The 19,121-nt window shown below is 39.6% G+C and overlaps 1 protein-coding gene across 2 annotated transcripts in view; it reads right to left on the bottom strand.

The window, feature by feature from the left end:
- The window catches only part of atp2b3b (ATPase plasma membrane Ca2+ transporting 3b), a 110,898-nt gene that overhangs the window by 61,651 nt on the left and 30,126 nt on the right, over positions 1 to 19,121 (bottom strand). For both annotated transcript variants that reach the window (XM_080899954.1, XM_080899953.1), the window contains exons 4-17: positions 17,917 to 18,174; positions 15,893 to 16,018; positions 14,557 to 14,682; positions 11,148 to 11,189; positions 10,869 to 11,033; positions 10,413 to 10,484; positions 10,127 to 10,269; positions 8,172 to 8,304; positions 6,907 to 7,016; positions 6,560 to 6,694; positions 5,649 to 5,755; positions 5,397 to 5,472; positions 4,086 to 4,244; positions 3,404 to 3,583 (exon numbers count right to left, since the gene is read on the bottom strand). In XM_080899954.1, coding sequence (XP_080756080.1) covers positions 3,404 to 3,583; positions 4,086 to 4,244; positions 5,397 to 5,472; positions 5,649 to 5,755; positions 6,560 to 6,694; positions 6,907 to 7,016; positions 8,172 to 8,304; positions 10,127 to 10,269; positions 10,413 to 10,484; positions 10,869 to 11,033; positions 11,148 to 11,189; positions 14,557 to 14,682; positions 15,893 to 16,018; positions 17,917 to 18,174 — 1,832 coding nt within the window. The remainder of the gene's footprint in view (positions 1 to 3,403; positions 3,584 to 4,085; positions 4,245 to 5,396; positions 5,473 to 5,648; positions 5,756 to 6,559; positions 6,695 to 6,906; positions 7,017 to 8,171; positions 8,305 to 10,126; positions 10,270 to 10,412; positions 10,485 to 10,868; positions 11,034 to 11,147; positions 11,190 to 14,556; positions 14,683 to 15,892; positions 16,019 to 17,916; positions 18,175 to 19,121) is intronic.

Here is a 19,121-nt window from a genome sequence, read left to right as displayed (position 1 = left end):
GATTGAACTCTTTTCAGCAGAAATTCTGCTGATTCACCTCTTTTCTGCAAAGTTTTTTCACGACGTTTTGTAACTCCAAAAAACAGCGTTTTTCGCATCTCACAGCTATCGAATTCTGGCTGCTCATCACCCTGTTTTCCAGGCGCCCGCTCTCTTTGCCAGTGGCGCAATTGGTAATGAAACGGATCTTCAGACCAAAGTTCAAGGGTTCAATTCCACCATGGCCCAAATGTTTTTTTCACTACAAATTGATACACTATCACAGACCTGTAATTCATATTGATAATTTATTACAATTCGGCAATGTTTTATGATTTTGGCAGCTTTTCTAATATGGACCTCAGATTCTTGTTAACGCTCCATGGCAGAAATACATACAAATACACAGCCTGATGAAGCAGACAGAAGCAGTACCTCTGATTGGTTCAGCATTTTCACCTCTTATCAGCACAAATCTCAGCCTCTTCTGCTGCTTTCATTAGAATTTTAAGCTTTTCCAGAAATTCTGCTGATTGAACTCTTTTCAGCAGAAATTCTGCTCATTCAACTCTTTTCAGCAGAAATTCTGCTGATTAACCCTTGAGACCAGAAGGACAAGGTTCGAATCCTGCTCAGGGCAACGTTTTTTTCAACTTTTTCAGCTCTTTTCAGCAGAAATCTTCAGCGTTAAGGCATCCACACAGCATTTTCGCAGAAAATGCAATTTTTTCTAGTTGTGTGGATGCCCTCAAAGGCATCCACACTATTGAGTTCCTGTTTCTCTTTATTCTTTATCTTTATTATTCTGCTAGTTGCTTCCATACGTCTTTTGGACGTTAACTACTCCGTCAGTTTTCAGCCGATTTTCTCCGTTCAAACTTTAAAAAGTTCTGCTCTTTCTGCTAATGGGTTCTATGACTTTTGGTGCTCATAACTTCTATACTTTTTGAGATATTGAATTTTTTTTTGCAATATTTTTTACCCATTTCTGCCATATTATCAGTGGCCTCACTGATTTTCCTTGCTGGGTTGACCTGTGTTTTAGCTCAGTGAGATGAGCATCCGTTCTCAGACTCGGAGGCCCGGGTTCAAATCCCGCTTATGGCAACATTTTTCAGTTAACACTTAAACTTTTTTTTAACTCTTTTGAACACAAATTTCAGCTTTTTCACCCCTTTTCAGCACAATTTTCCGTTTTTTCACCACTTTTCAGCACAAATACCAGCTTTTTCAGCTATTTTCAGCAAAAACCTCTTTTCAGCACAATTCTGCTCATTCAACTCTGTTCAGCAGAAATTCATCTGATTGAACTCTTTTCAGCAAAATTTTGAGTTTTTTCTGCTGTTTTCAGGAAAAACCTCCTTTCAGCAGAAAATCTGCTGATTAAACTCTTTTCAGCAGAAATTCTGCTGATTAACCTCTTTTCAGCAGAATTCTGCTCATTCAACTCTTTTCAGCAGAAATTCTGCTGATTGAACTCTTTTCAGCAGAAATTCTGCTGATTAACCTCTTTTCAGCAGAAATTCTGCTCATTCAACTCTTTTCAGCAGAAATTCTGCTCATTCAACTCTTTTCAGCAGAAATTTTGCTGATTCACCTCTTTTCTGCAAAGTTTTCAGCCTTTTCACTAATTATCAGCACAATTCTCAGCCGCTTCTGCTCATTTCAGCACAATTGTCAGTCTCTCCACCTCTTCTTTGTAAAGCGCTATATAAATACAGGCCATTTACCATTTGTGAGAAAGAATTTGGCGCAGTGAGATGAATAGCCGCCTTGAGACCAGAAGGGCCAGGTTCGAATGCTGCTCAGGGCAACATTTTTTTTGTTTCAACTTTTTCAGCTTTTTTCAGCAGACATCTTCAGCGTTAAGGCATCCACACAGCATTTTCGCAGGAAATGCAAATTTTTCTAGTTCTTTATTATTCAGCAAGTTGCTTCCGTACGTTTTTGGACGTTAACTACTCCCTCAGCTTTCAGCCGATTTTCTCCGTTCAAACTTTAAAAAATTCTGCTCTTTCTGCTAATGGGTGCTATGACTTTCGGTGCTCATAACTTCTATACTTTTTGAAATATTGAATTTTTTATGCAATGTTTTTTGCCCATTTCTGCCATATTATCAGTGGCCTCACTGATTTTTCTTGCTGGGTTGACTTGTGTTTTAGCTCAGTGAGATGAGCATCCATTCTCAGACTGGGAGGCCCGGGTTCAAATCCCGCTTGTGGCAACATTTCTTTCAGTTAACAGTAAAAAAAATTTAACTCTTTTGAACACAAATTTCAGCTTTTTCACCCCTTTTCAGCATAATTGTAAGTTTTTTCACCACTTTTCAGCACAAATACCAGCTTTTTCAGCTGTTTTCAGCAGAATTCTGCTCATTCACCTCTTTTCAGCAGAAATTCTGCTGATTGAACTCTTTTCTGCAAAGTTTTCAGCCTTTTCACCTCTTATCAGTACAATTGTCAGTCACTCCACCTCTTCTTTGTGAGAATCCGTTTGGCTCAGTGAGATGAGTAACTACCTTGAGACCAGAAGGACCAGGTTCGAATCCTGCTTAGGGTAACATTTTTTTTTTCAGCTCTTTTCAGCAGAAATCTTCAGCGTTAAGGCATCCACACAGCATTTTCGCAGGAAATGCAAATTTTTTCTAGTTATTTTATTGTTTTCATTGTTTGGTAAATTAAAGGAGGGTTGCAATGCTCTACTTTACATGGTGTATGACATGATTTACTGCACTGTAGACACTAGTGTTCATTTTCGCGTGTAGTGCTACTGTTAAGGGATAAGCTTCATTGATCCCAGAAACAAAACAGAAGTTAATTGAAAAATATCGTACGAGAGTACACTAGAAAAAGAACCCAAAGCCCATTTATTTAATGGTATTGAGTAAATGAGCGCTACATAAACATTTGGATAAATGAATGTATAAACGACTCACACTGCATTAGAGAAGTGAAACTAATGCAAATGTTCTGTAAACCTGCATTCTTTTTAATGACCAGCAGGTGGCGACTCCTATGATTGTAAAAGACCTCTCCAATTGTATAGAAGTCAGTGGCAAACTTGCACTTAGCTCTCAGGAAACATTTTCACTTCAACATGAAAATGATTTTATAAATTTAATTAACTAGCTCATATACAATAGCTAATAGCTTATTATTGACAAATCGTGGCTGGTGAGTGTGCAGTGTTATGCTCTCATGATGATTTCAAAAAGCAAAGTTGGCAACATATGTGTCTGCTTCATTCTTGTTAAAAACAGGGTCAATAATTCAAAAATCTCTGTTTTAAGTGTCTTTAAAGGAAAGAGAAGCCCAGCTGTTTGACATGAAAGAGATGCAATCATTTTATAGTTTTAAAACAAATGTATTAGTGTGCATGGAATCCAGTTGACAAGGTATTCAACTAATTTGAGACCACCACTTACCTCTCCTTTCTCGTTTCTGATTCGTCGGTTAAAGTCTTTGCCCTCTAGACAGATAAAATCATCTCCGGGGTGGATGATGCCACATTTAGCAGCAATGGCCCTGGCTGTGTTAATGTTATCACCAGTCACCATCCGCACTGTAATGCCTGCACGCTGACACTTACGGATGGCATCGGGCACCTTGGAGAACAAGGACATTTGTTCACAAAAAAATATAACAATATTATTTTTAACAGCACAGTCGCATTATGGCATGAACAAACCCAAAGAACCAATTCAAATTCCAACTATTCCAAAACACATGCTAGCTCTCAAATCCCATACTTCCATACTGACACTTGAAAAAGTGTATTCACTCAGTAAAGGACACCTAAATGCTAAGTGTTTGACAAGTGGCCAGATGGTGTACTCAGTTGCTGAGTGGACACATCTTGCCCTCGACTGTCACTGTCCTGAGTAATACAAAGCAGCAACCGAAGGACTACCAAACAATTTCCAGCCAGTGGAAGGAGCAGAAATCATCAGTACAATAATCATACTAATGCTAGCTGGCTACCTATATGGCTAACAGCACAATTTACTTAATACACAAGTATATATGTAGTGGACTATACAAAAATGAAAATGGATTTATCCAAATTACCCAAACTGAGGCAAACAAACACACTTCGTTGTATCCTACCTCAGGCCGTACAGGATCCTCTATCCCAACTACAGTGATGCAGGTCAACTCCGTTACTATCTCTGTCTCGTTGTCCCATTCTGGTTCCGGATTGGATGGAAGGTCACGGTATGCAATGCATATGGTCCTCAACCCCTCACATGCCATGGGCTCAATCACCTATTAATAATCATTATTGCAGCAATAATCAGGAAGATTAGACCACACTATATTGTCCTGTATATAACATTTAAATATGAATACACAGCTGGAAGGAAAAGACCTCAAGCTGCAGACAGCAGTAATGTAAAGATGAGGTGACTAAAGCTGCCACAGTGGAAACTGAACTACTGAGCTGGAACAAAATTGTGTAAGAAATTATTTTTCTCACGGCAGAAGTTGTTTATCAAAACGCAAATGTAGGCCAGTCAGGCAGTCTGTCAATTAACAATACTCAGCCTGCGCAGGCTTAGAACTATGTGGAACAAATACATGTGTTTTGCTGTTACAAGTTTTAGTTACATCAAAGCTGATCTGGTGAACACGTATAGCAGATTTAGAATGTAAGTCTACCAACGCTGGTCTTAACTCACATTCTGTTCTGTGATGCTTATGGTGTTTAGTGTGACTCCAAGTGTGACTTCTTATCTATAATGTGTGAAGAATATTTTTGCTAGTGGATATTTAAGGTACAATATGGGCAGACTGAGTCAGGAAAGCAGTGGCCTTACAGAGTTTTTATCTGGTTTCACAAAGTAACAGCCAAACGTAATGATGCTGCAATAGGCCTCTGTCTATCAGCAGAATACTGGTACAAGAGATCCTTGAGGCAGCACCACTGGTGAAGCTTGTGCTTATCATGACAATTTCACGATGTAATAAGAGGTGTCGGCATCTCAAAGTTTGTCCTACACAATAGCATAGCTCCTCACTAACATCACGCATCTAACAAGATTATTAAATAAAAGAGGTACAGTATTCAACTCTGTATTCTGTTTTATTTCACTTTCATAGCTTTCTCATATTTCTGTTTGCAGATTTACCTGCTTGGCATAAAACAGCAGAAAGGCACAGTTAGAGACTGTGACGATTACTTTAAGTTTTGGCACTCAGCACTCAATCTGGGTTTTAGTTTCTGTTTAAGTCACCCCTCTGGATAGAATTTCTGTTTGATGTTTGTGGAAAACAAAAGAAAATCTATCATGTTTTGTGACATGTAAAATCTTCTAGTTTCTGAAAAGGGAAAGTCTTGAAAATTACTGAGAAGGTAGCTAAAATCTATTAGGAGAAGGACTTTTAGAACGATACAATGAAGGAATCAGAAAGTCTTACCTGTTTTACCATCTCATCTCTGTCACGTGGGCGGAAACTGCGAGATTCTCCATTGGCATCGAGAATGTAGGAACACCTGGAAGACAGATGAAGATTTTTGGGGAGGAAAAAGAGCAGCTTTTATTTTACAGATTAAAACCATTTAAACAATTACATTAAACACAGTGTGAGCTGTTGCTGTTATATTAGTTTACATAATCTCGTGTAACACCAGACCACTTCCTCCTTTGCTCATCCTCCCCTATCACTCACTTCTTTAACATGATTTCAGATGCTCCTTTGCTGTAAAGCCGGAAGGAACCATCAGGCAGCTTGATCACCGTGCTCATGGATTTACGCACTGAGTTGAATGTATACACCTGAGAGAGAGGGGAGATGTGTGATACATAAGAGTACAATCAAAAATAGACTTTAATATCTCTGACTTAACGCCCCGCGGGGTGTGCTGAAGGTGTACTTAAGGGTTTGAATCTTTATCAATGTGAGAAATCATGCTTGCTGCACTGTCAGCATGTCAACTCATCATAAAGTAGGGGAAATCAGCTATACCCTCATCATTTCATCACTGAAACGCGATTGTAGTTTATGTAGCTATGAATAAGTGATGATTTGAGTCATCACTGTGATCTGCCAGCACCAAGGAAAACAACAGGCTTGTTTGTCTCCCATCATTGTAGCGGAGAGAATGCTGTTGAACCCAATCGTCAACAGAGTGTTTGAAAATCCTGTAAGATTTTACAGCAGAGGTGTCAAACTCAGATTTACCAAGTCTGATACCCCTTCTCATTTAGCAAGTTTAAAGATTGCACAATGAGAATCAAATCAAGGGCCAAATGTACAGCATAGTTCAGTTCAATTCCATTTCAGTTATTCAGCAACAAATCACAATTAAGTATAATCCTTGCGACCTGCTTACATCATCAAAAGTGCAACAGAATGCAGTTCTTGCTTTGTTTTGAGGACACTGAGTGTGATTAGCTCCCACTTGATTTTGTTTATTAAAGCATATTGTGAAAATGTATAATTTAATTCTCAGACTGTTGATTCTTTCAGTTAGATGAGTTCAAATACATAGTGACCTAACCTTCTGGCAAACTTTTACTAAAATGTTCTAAAAATAAAAATTTACTGGTAAAAGTGAAATGTGCTGCATGAGTTCCTACCTTGTACAGTCGCTCCTCAGGGATCTGCTCTCTGATGGGGGCATAGTCCTGTTGTAGGTCTAATACAAATCCCAGCAGGCCACACTCTGTCTTGTTGCCCACCTGCTTTGCCAAACCCCCTTCCACATCAGGTGGCTGATGGAAAGTTAGTTGAGGTGTTTGATTGGAGAGCGAGAAATGATGGAGGGTAGAGAAAGTACAAAAATAAAAATGATATTAAAGAAAAGGAACAGGAAAAAGAAAACCCACAAGTCCAATTAATTAGTGACAACCAAGGACCGGTAAAGCATTATTAAACCAGAGAGCAACCTGCAACATAATGGCACCTCTGTCAATACATGACTCACTAAGATCTTGGAGGTGTAGGCGCTGTTGATTGCGATAGCATTGACTAACAGATTCAGTGTCCGGGGGTTGATTTGTCCAGGTTCTGGGATCACACGGTGGTGCACATCACCTGAAAACAAGAATATCACTTTAATCCCCATTGGTAATAGATTTTTTCTGTGCTGCTATTGTGCCATCAAGCTGTTAATGAGTCACCCATGACAGAAAGTTGTTTTGTCAAGACAGAACACTGCTATGCTGCTAAAGCTTTTTTCACCATTGTTTCCACTGGTGAGTTTTTGTATGTAGTACAGTTATGTGCCAATACATTACTGACGGCATTTCACAGAGGCACTGTTTTCATCATGCAGAGTGCTGCTGAGCCTGTCAGAACAGTTGTATAACGTATTCTGTGGCTCTGCAGGTGCTTTGTCAAGCCCTAGAAAATAACCCTGCCGATGTCATCACGTGACTACAAATTTATGACAGAAAGTAATTGTTACAAACTAGGACATTGTGTTTGAATGACATCGCTAGAAACTACTGAGTAAAAAGGATTCAGTATGTTTTGGAGCTTGACTCATAGCAAGAATTAAAAGTCAAAAGTTCATCTTATCCTCTGCCAGTCACTGTTAACCAATCTTTTTGAAACACGTTTCTTAACTTTGTAAAAGTGAGAAGTCTGATTTTGAAAAAGGAACATGAAATATAAACAGCAACAAAAAGGAAGAGGTGGCTGTAACCAATTCATTGTGGATGTAGAAAGACAGTCAACAACTAGCATGTAAAGTATTAACTAACAACGACAACTATTATTGTTGTAAAAGAGTTATATAAAGCTGCGCATCATCTGCAAAACAGTCAAAAGATCTAATATTTCTGGACACACTGAGCAGGCGCATGCATAAACAACAGTTCCATCTCCTTTATACCTTGAGGCAATGTTAAAAGGGATGTCATATATTTATTGTTTCAAATCATAGGTCAACGTTTCAATTAATGAGGTCAGTTTATAGAATCTTTCAATTTATTTATTTAACTAGAACTAGACTGTCACTAATTGCAATACTGAACTACACTACAGAATATTAGAATGGATGAAAGTTTGATTCATTCTAATATGAACTAAGGGAGAGGCCAGCCACCCTTCGGAGGAAGTTCATTTTCTGCCGATTGTATCTCGTGTATATCTCGTTCTTTCAGTCACTACCCACAACTCTTCAGCATTCACAAATTTGTTCACCAATCTTCAGCATGGCATTTATGAATTATCACTTGTACTCACCGATGTAAGCCTGCACTACAGTCATGCGGTTCGTGGTGAGGGTGCCTGTCTTGTCAGAGCAGATGGCCGTAGCATTACCCATGGTCTCACATGCATCAAGGTGCCGTACAAGGTTGTTGTCTTTCATCATTTTCTATAAATGACATAGCAGTGTGTGAGGGGAGGGGAGGAGGGAGGATGGGATGGTGTGAATGAGGATAGATAGATAGATAGATAGATAGATAGATAGATAGATAGATAGATAGATAGATAAGGATAAGGGAGGATATGGAGAAAATGTTAAATGTAAAATTAATGTATTAATAGTATACACTACGACACCAAACCCTTTTTCTGAAACTAGATGGACACTTTCTTAAGGTTCTCAATTATATTCTTTTAGAAAACTGATTTAGACACACCTCCTCCCCATCTTACCTGCCACCAGTGTCTAGACTCCGGAGGGTCCTGTTCTAATTCCTAACACCACTGGGATTCTGTTCTGCTATCATGGGTCATCTGAGTCTAATTGCCAAATATGTTAATAGAATTCTGTATTTCAATAAATCACTTCACTTCTTACAAATGAGCTCTCTTCATTGAACTGGCACAGTGGGATTCTCATGGTCATTTCAGAGCTCTTAATCATTTATTTATTTTCTTCATAAGGATTTCTGCTCTTTCCCTGGCCCTTCCTCTGCCTGACCCTCCAGTGATAAGAGTGGGCAGGTTCAGCCTGTCATTCTCTATCCTCTTCGCTCTCCAGATAACCTCCAACATCTCCATCTATATTCAACCTTGAGGAAAAGGGGCTTGGGGCAGCGAAGAAAGGCTGGTTACAAGACTGAGTATGGTGGCCTCACACCAGAGAAGTCTCTCTTTCAATTTCTGAGGATTCAAGACTCTGCGCTAGCCTGCTCTCCTGCCTCAGGATGGCCGTTCAGCGTACCAGAGCTCCCGCTGCCTGGCCCGTCAGCCTTGTCGTTTACATGGGAACATACAGCACGGGACTGTTTGCCAGCCTGTGTCAGCCAAGCTGGGTTTTCCAAGACCATGCCTGTCATGAGTAAGACTGACGTGTGCCTTTTCTGAGTTGGCCAATCTAAAATTTGTGTTTTCTCTTCATCAGTCGGTCGATATGTCTGGGACCATGAAGTTTGTTTCTTTAATGAACATTAAGAACGTTGAGTCTTGTCTTCCTGAGCCAGCTAATAAACAAAGTGTGTTTTGTATTTCAGAAACGGTTAATAAGAAGAACATGTTTGGTGCTTCTGTACTGGCCAAATTTAAAACAGTGTTTCCTTTTGCTAAGCTAGTAGACAAGATAAGTCCATATGGTCTTACAGAGTTGATCTTTTCAGAAAGTGCTATTGTGTTTTGTCCAGCCTTTTTAAAGCCTGTTTCTGTGACTGAGCCACTCTCCCCAGAGACTGTTAAGGTTTCACAGCATGTCTCCCCAAGAACTGATTCACAGCACGACTCCCTGGAGACCATTAGTGGTTTGGCTGAGCTGGCCTCCCCAGAAACTGTTGCCCTGCTGGGGGTTTCCTCAAAGACTGCTAAGAGCGCAACTATGCTAAGCAGCCTAAAAGACTGTTCCGCTTCCTAGCTTGGTTTTGTAGAGACTGCTGCTCCACCCAGGGCCACTCCAGAACCTAACCCTTCACCTTTCCCATCCCCCAGAGTGAGCGTAGCCAGGATCCCCCCTGTCCCTGCATCCGTACCCACTCCCAGGGTGAGGACAGCTGTGGTTCCTTCTACTGGTCCCTCCTTCCCAGGGAAGCTAGTGCCCAGACAGGGCTCAGCATGTCCCTACTCCTGTTCCAGTCCCCAGGATGAAGGTGGCTAAGTCTCTTTTAGCTGACTTTTTTTCCCATGACAGTCTCAGCGTGAAGCCAACGTGACCAGCTAAAGAAGTAGCAGTTCCTACATGTCCATGTGGTTAATCATTCATTAAAGCTGACAGGCGAATGTACCTTGACAGAGTAAGCCAGAGAGATTGTGACAGCGAGAGGTAAGCCTTCTGGGACAGCAACAACCAACACAGTGACTCCAATAATGAAGAACTTGACAAAGTACTGGATGTAGACTGGAGTGCACTCTGGCAACCATGAGTGACCTGCAACACACAGCAAACTGCATATTAAACCTACACAACCTCTGTTGAAAGCCTAAGAAATGTTCGACATGACAAGAAAACACTGTTGTGTTTAAAACAGTAATGAGCGATTGTGTATGTTGGGAAGCTGCATAAACACAAACCTTCAACGACAAATGTGTTGATGACAAAGAACAGCACCAAAATGATGACAGTGATGGCTGACATCACCAAACCTGTAGGGAGATTAAGGAAGAGACAGCTCATCAGAGTTGCTCAGTCAAGACTGCATTGCATTTTATGTTGGGCCTGTAGTGACACATGCCAAGAATAAAAACATGTCGTTCACATTCTTGTAGCAGTCAAGAACATCATCTTGCACACATGCCTGTCTCTAAACAGTAATACAGCATCTTTCTACCCAAGTCTTCACACTTTCACACTCAGACCTTCACACTATTCCCACAATTTGTTTTTCATACTGAGAAACCCATACATTGTTGCAACAAAAGCTCAGTAGGACATACAGCTGCAGATTCCACTTTGTGTGCTGATATTTTAGAGGACACTGAAACTATAAGGGCGTGAAATTCTGCCCGGTATAGGGATGAGTTGTGTACCTGCTTTGCCAATCTGAACAGCCAGTTTTGTGAGCTTTCCCTGCAACACACTCTTCTCTTTCTTTGGAACATTGGTCTTCTTCTTCTCTCTGTCCTCTACCTCTCCTCCTTCTGCACTCTTCAGAGGTTGCATCTCCATGGCAACTCCCCCATCCTGTTTTTTGGCTGAAAAACACACACAGCAAAAAGATTTGAAAACTGTAAATGTCTTCAGCACCTGACAATAAAACAAACTCACTCGACATGCAAACCAAATTCCAACCAAACACAAGCCTCTACCTTTGTTCTGATTGTTCTCCACTGCACCATCAGGTTGCTTTCCTGAGACAAAAGGAGGCCAAGTTAGACAGGGCCATAAAGGTCAAAGAACAAGAACACAAAAAATAATAAAACAAATAGTGCATTTTTATTGTGACAACTTGCAGAAACAGAAAACACACAGAACAATACTAAAGGGAACAGTTCATACTTCATACACTGGGTTATACAAGAGAGTGAGAGGCATTTTCAAAGGTATTATCCAAAGGTAATCCACATAATCTGATATCACCACAATGGTGTTCCTACAACATGATGACCAATGTTGCTCTGGTAGTCACCTCACACAAATGGTTCATGACATTGTTCCAATCAGTGTTTTCTCCATTACAAAAAACACAAAATAGCACTAGAAACAGAGATCATGCTTCCCTTATATAGGCTTCTCTTGACAAGCTTCCAGTAAAATATAAAATTGAATTGATTTTAAAATCATTTTCTTCACATACAAAGTCTTCAATAATAAGGTGCAGCCATATCTTAAAGACCTCATAGTACCACATTATACTAATAGAGCACTTTGCTTTCAGACTGCAGGTCTAATTACTGAAGGCACTCTTCTGTGGAACCAGCTCTTGGTTTGAAATTGGGAAACAAACAGTTGATGATTAGATTTAAAACATTCCTTTTTGATAAATCTTATAGTTACGACCGCATCAGGCAACCTTGTAGCATTCCTTAGTTACACTGTCAAAGGCTGCTGGGAGATTTCTTGTGATGCACTGAGCATTTCTTCTCCACTAACTTCTTTTCAAGCCCAGATGTTAATGTCCCTACTGCTGCATATCATTATTTTTTGTCTTCTCTCTTTCCAATAGATTGTATTTTGTCCTTGTTTCTCCATGCTCTCATTTTTCTTCCCCAACCACTCATGGCTGCATCTCCATGGTTCTGCTGAAAGGGAGTATTTTCTCCCTATCATCATCTAGCCCTTACTCATAGGGGATCTTCTGATTGTTAGTGTTTCCGCTGTAATATTGTGGAGTCATCACAATATAAAGTTTTTCTGTAGTGATTTTAGGATAAAAAAGCTGTGTGTGTGTGTGTGTGTGGGGGGGGGGGGGGGGGGGGGGTTGGAGGGTGACAGCTGCTCTCAAACCAGTGTGGGATAAAACCAAAAAACTTAAAATTGGTTAAAAATTCTACAGCACTTGCCATAATCTTTGACTTGTTGTCTTGTTGTTGTCTCTTGAATGTTTACTATGTACTGATGAAAAAAATAAAAGTCCACTAAGTCTTAATATTTCGTTTCCCCACTCCTGCACACCCACCACAACAACATGAGTTGCAATAACAGTTCCAGAGTAACATCATTATGATACTGCAGGATGAACATCAACACGGTGATATCAGATACAAAGTGGCATCATACGGCACTGTCACTTTCACTGTGTACACTATGAGTTCAATTCATTGGTTGAGGAAAGGAGTGGGGCGGATAACTTTATGCTCACATACCATTGGTGACTGTGCTGTAACTGGCATCTGTAGTGATGAGCAACTCAGTACTCTCCTCTGTTAAATGTGTGACAAAGGAAGGTTTTTGTGGGAAGGGGCACATGAAGGATTTGGCAAAAAGGGAAAAACAAAAAACAGCAAATCTGTATAAAAAAAACTCAAGAAGTGAATGTGGTTGTATACACAGCTCTGCGTGCGTAATATGTATTGCATAGAATGAAACCTCAATATAGGAGACAGATTAAAGAAGAAACGTAAACAGCCCCACAGCAAAATCCCACTGCATGAGGAAAAACTAACAAGTTCTGGCATTTGTAGAAGTCTTCTGAATAATGTATTAGTTCCAGTAAACGAGTGTCTGAATGATCCAGCCCACACAGGCAGCTGCACTGAGCTGCAACACATCCCAGGATGCAACGAACACTTTGGGAACAGAACGAAAACAACAAGCTGTAAGAGTATTCTTTAATAAAATAAGTGTCATCAGACCCTTTGTTGCTGTTGCTTCAAGACGTCAACAGTAGCAGACACATTTCAATGCAGAAGTGAGAACTGCAGCAGTACTGTAGAGGCACAGAAGAGTGCACTAATAATGATATTAACCTTAAGTGCTTCTGAAAATATTTGTAGCTTCTGCTGTCTGCAGCTCTGCTCTGACTGCATGGCTCCTATGGAACAAATATGAGCACAGACTAATGCTTTGTGCACTGACCAATCAACACTCTTCCCTGAAACTCTCCAGCTGCCTCACTCTCCCCTGCTCTTTCAATAATTGATTCAATCTGCAGCCTCAACCTCTCTCTCTCAGATTAAGGGTGGGGAGGAGAGACAGTGGAGGGCAACGCCAGAGAGAGGAAAGTGAAAGAGGGCACAGGAGCGGGGTAAACAAGAGAAACAGTGAAAGAATCGGAGAATGACGGACAGGCTGATAGAAGAAAGGGAAAATGAGAAAACAAGTGGGGAAAGAGAAAGGGAAACAGGTAGTGGAGAGAGAGATGACGAGGATGTGGGCTAAATTATCTATGAGGTTAAACTGGTGTGTTTCCTGTTGAAGCTCTTATCTGAAATCATTCAGGCATTCAGCTAACCCCTTACACACACATCCCAGCACACACATGTCACAATGTGTGAGCATGGATGGATTATGAAACAATAGCCCCCTGGGCACAGACATGTAACAGCCTCCCCCCCCCCCCCTCATAAGAGCAAGACCTCCCTATTGAAGCAGACACAAAAGAAGATGGCTGTGTTATTTGTAGTTTCTGGTCTTTTCTTTACCATATTGTGTCTTATTTTTATGCTGGGTTTTACGTCTTTTGTGTTTGTTTTGTATGTTTGATTGTTTTGTTTCTGTTGGTGTGTGTCTCTTTGTAGTCATCTTGGCTATTCAAAATGTATAATATACATTTTGAATGTCCAAGATGGGGTGTATGTATAATATACATTTTGAATGTCCTTATAGATTTTTCACATCAGCACAGTCTCATTTAGTTACAATTTCAATGTAATTTCATTTATATAGCATCAAATCACAACAACAGTTGCCTCGAGGCTCTTTGTATTAGTGAGTTTTTTAAGCTTACCACACTGTGAATTTTCATTTTTTGTTTTGTTTTGTTTTCTTTTTCTTTTTTTAAAATTTCAGTTAAATAATGTTGTAATATGTGTGTCAGATGCTAACCAAAAGATAGTAAAGAAAGGGCGACTAAACCAAAGGTCACAGAGGTGATAAAAGAGAGAGCTTTATCTGCTTCATCTTTTTACATCCTCTACTGGTTTGAATATATCAACAACAATACTGCACGTATTAATAATAAAGATGAAAATATTTAAACCTATCATAAAAGTGAAACGCATCTTCAACAAAATTATCTTAATTATTCTCATTTATTGTCTCCACTGGGTCACTTACCTTTCTTCTCTTTCCCATCTTCCTCCACATCTCCAGCTCCCAGGAGAGTGAAGATGATGCCTGTCTGTGAGTTGACACCAACAGCTGTCACCAGCATCCTCCCCGAGCCCTCCATCACATGGGTACCTTTAATAGTTTAGATGAGTGCTACATGTAAAGTGTTGGTCTCAATAGTTACAGTAAAAAAAGACAACCTGGAGGAAAAAAAATTAGTTAAGGCTAAACCCTAACCCTCAGGAGCAGGGTCACAAAAATACTGACTTGTCTTTCATTGACTTGAATTGATGGCAAAAAGCTTACAAGACTTGACTTGGTGACCCATAGTATTTATAAATTGAATATGTTTGTATAGTTTTACAATCTGTTACTTTACCAGACAGTTATGAATAATAAATAACATCACGAGGATGTGCTTTATCTTCATAGGTGCATGCACACTTGTAGTTGCAACTGCTGGCGCAAGAGCAACATGAAAAAAACTCAGACTGCACAAGCCAACTAAAAATTAGCCACTGGATGTTTGATTCTGTTTAAAAGCTACAGCTTGTTTCCGCCTGATGTTTGGCGTCAGGCCGACAGGTACTTTACCAGAGCTTTTTCATTGGTTGCTGGAAAAAAAGTAGTGACACAGACAAACAACAAGAGCAGTCAGAGAACGCAACTCCCCCCAAAGGGCAAGTGCTATACTAAAACTTTGATGATGTTTTTATTACAACATGTTGATGAGGGCCTGCTTTTATAACATGCTGATGTCTGACCTTTGACCTATGAACTTGAAGCATTACATACTATAATTGTGTATTGTATTACCTTTACCCATATGGTTGGAGCAGAAGTGGCTGAAATCTTTGGCTTCTATAAGCTGTAAAACTTAAGATTTAAGATATATTCATGCAGTGTGTAATTTTCCAAAAGTTTATGGTGTCATTGTGATGTCACAGGGTGTTGTACTGAAGAAAGAAAAAGTGTGTTGCATTGTTCTCTCCATAATATACTGGTTTTGACATTTGGTGTTGGTGTTGACTTGACCCAATTTTCACCAAAATTAAATCAGCTCGAGCTGATATTGGTATCTACCGACACACAAACTGTTAATTAGAATGTTGATATCTTAATAACTGTGGACTCTAGACTGCTAACAAACAGACAGACAGACAGACAGACAAAAAAACGAACAGAATGATCTCTCTGATCTCTCTTTTTGGTGGGAGAATTAAATATAATAAACAGTGAGTTAAGGGGCATTAAATCCCCAGTACATTTAAGTACGTTATGTACTTAAAAATACCTGGGGGGAAAAAACACTTGCCACTTTTTGAGCAAAAAAACAACAAACCTGAGAGCAGCATGGGGTCCTTATCCACAGATTTGCGTACATGGTCAGACTCTCCGGTAAGAGAGCTCTCATCTATCTTCAGATCATTTCCTTGGACCAAGATACCATCAGCTGGCAGTAGGTCACCTGAACATAGACATACACATATCAGTGTTTTACTCAGCTTGCTTGCATTATATATCCTCACTATTACTGCACAGCACCAATTAAATTCACTTGACTTTAACTGCTTTTTATGCCATTTCCCTCTCTCGCTGTCTCTTTTTTTCTCACTGCAGATAGTATCCCCATCAATGCATGCATGCAAATGGCGTGACATAAATTCTACAACAAACACATGAAGGAACAATAAATGTATGGAATGGATGGTGTTCTTGATTATTTTTGTGTGTCTGCTCGTTTCAGTGGTCACTGTGGCTGGTAGCTTGACTAATGAAAAATGCCTTACCTAAAAGAAAAAAGCTTTTAAACTCTTTACTCTGTGGCAAGAAGTATAATCATTTAAAAAATAATTACTTTCTATCAATGAGAAGAGTGTCCAAAATTTGAGTGTACACGTGTGCATTCACTGTTAAGGTATTGATTGCCATCTCCCCCTGGTTCTTTACCTGACATGCAAACCCATATTATAAATGAGTGGGGAAATGTCAGTGATATTTTTATGTTTTAGCATGACATAAATGATTAGCATCATCTAAAGGACATTTGTGATTCATAACTGAAATCAGTGTTATTCAATCATCCACAATCCAGGGTTGATTCTCTTTCCTTCTATGACCTTCACATTTTCTTTTAGACACTGCTGATTTGGAAAAAAACAACATCCCTCTTAGTTCCCACTCATTTTACAGGCTGTCATTCTGGATGCTTGAAGCTTTGCCTTGATTCCTCACTTCCAGTACCAGCATCAACAGAGAGTATCAATAGCTAATGGTATCTTTGGTCCCAGTCATAGAGACTTAGAGACTTAGAGACTTGTTTGGTGATTACCTGGCAAACAATGATCATTAGGGTAAAGTATTCCCCGCAAGTGGTTTCTGAAGGTTCCTTGCTGTCTCTATGATTTTAGCTGAACCACAGTCATGCAGGCCTACAGAATGATCAGTGGCTCCAAGCCATGAAAAGTGTGTTTCTGGGTGGTTGGTGGTTGTTTGCTGACACTAGGTAAATTGGTCACAAAAGGGTATATGGTGATTCACCATGGTCTCCTGGTGACCAAATTACATGGAGGTTAATGGTGTAGAAGCTTCTTTGTGACCAATTTGACCTAGCAATACAAGCAACTTCCAGCAACCAGCTGGTCGGAAAGGCACATTTTTCCCTAGTGATCAGAATTTGCCAGGACTGTCTCTAGGCATGTGTGACTGAGGCCTTACCTAAAAAAAACCCTAAACATATCTAAGTGCAAATGCTGGTTAGCTAACCTGTTGAATTATTGTTATTATTGAACAAGCTAGCACAAGCATATGTATGACGTCAAATAGTATTGATTTTAGCCATAAGGAAATCATATAATGACCTAAAGTGAAAATGTTGCCTAGCATTGGTTAATATTAAGTTAACACCATCTTATACAATATCTATCATATCTTAGTTGTTGTACAAGATACATAACACACAGTACATAAAACAGAGCCTCGTGCATGTCTCATCACTGTTTTGGATGACAGTAGCAGACACATGAATTCAACACAGGCAATAGTGTTGATGTGGTTCATTTATTGCTATGGGTGTCAATAATTGCAATGGTTTTCTGAGGTTACACAGAGCTCCCCTAACAGCATACATTACATCTGTGTTTTACTAAACTGAGGTAGGTTTTGTGAAATTTGTACATCAGCTTTCATTCTTTATCAGATATGTTTGTGATTGACTCTTATGATTAAGTTTTATTTGATCTGCAGTGTCCTTAGATCTTCTAAATTAATCAAAATACTTACAAAAATGAAACTGAACAAATCATTTAATTTGTTGGTATGTTGTTGGGTTTTTTGTATGGGAAGATCTTATAATGGATTCCTTACCATATTTGACCTGAGCCATGTCCCCCACCACCATGTCAGCCACAGGGATCTGGATGACGTTTCCTTTTCGCACAACAGTGAACTTCTGCTCTTGCTCAATTCGACTCTGTAGACCCCGGAACTGCTTCTCTTTGGACCAGTCGTTAAACGCTGTCACCAAGACAACACACACAACAGAAAGCAGGATGGCAGCGCCCTCAATCCAGCCAGCATCTGCCTCGCCTTCATCCTCTGCACCCGCCGACACATTCCCGCATGCTGAAGATGGAGCAATTGTTTAGAGTCAGATATTTTTTGAACATGCCTCAGAAAATCAATAGCTGTTTTCCCAAAAAATATCTAATTTCAAACGGGGAGGAAAATAACAGGGAAAAATATAATAAAATGGTCCACAAGAAAAACTCATATTAGGTAAATATCAAAACCTCATCATTGTTTCTGGTGAGTCACAGAGAGCAAAACAATATGGCTTAAGCTTAGAAGTGCAGAGGCTACTTTTGACTGTTATTTTCAGCATCATCTAATGACTACACATGGTCATTGCTCTTTTTAATTTGCATGTGTGTCTGGTTTAACACAGAGCCACAGTGTCCCATATCTGCATCCTCTGATGAGACCACTTCCTCTCTATCATGACTCTTCATTGTCACTGAATGGCTCACCAATCAAACAGACCCAATTTGGTGAGCCATTTCACTTTCTGTCTCTTCAGCTTTTGTCTATTGTGTGCTTGTATTTTTCTTCCTTATATAAAAAGATTCTTATTTTTTTCACTCCTCTCTGATTTCACCAAACAACAGGAAAATCAACAGCAACAAAGTATAATATTTTGCTAAACAGAACATCTAGAGGCAACATTTGAGAATGTTTTGATGGAAGTACTTGTACATCTAAATGAGATAATAAAACAGCATGCGAATTTGTCACAAGAATAACTTAAATCATCCTGGTCTGATCCTGAGTAAAATGGGTCTACTGGAATGGGTCTCTGTATACATAGACAATTTGATGTTTAAAAGTCTCAATGCTGATGCCATTTTGGGCGTCAGCATCTTGGTCTTAGTTGGCATTAGTTGGCTAAAAAAGTAAATATGATAATAAATGAGCAGTTACCTTTGGGTAAAAAGAAAATCAGGACTAAAAAAAAATGTACTCGCTCTTGCACCAGGCTCTAAATTATGTTTATTTCTTCTCTAAAGTCTGGT

Source organism: Rhamphochromis sp. 'chilingali', assembly GCF_963969265.1.
Source record: "Rhamphochromis sp. 'chilingali' genome assembly, chromosome: 12".
NCBI classification, from domain to species: Eukaryota; Metazoa; Chordata; class Actinopteri; order Cichliformes; family Cichlidae; genus Rhamphochromis; species Rhamphochromis sp. 'chilingali'.
This window is presented reverse-complemented; position numbering and strand designations above follow the sequence as displayed.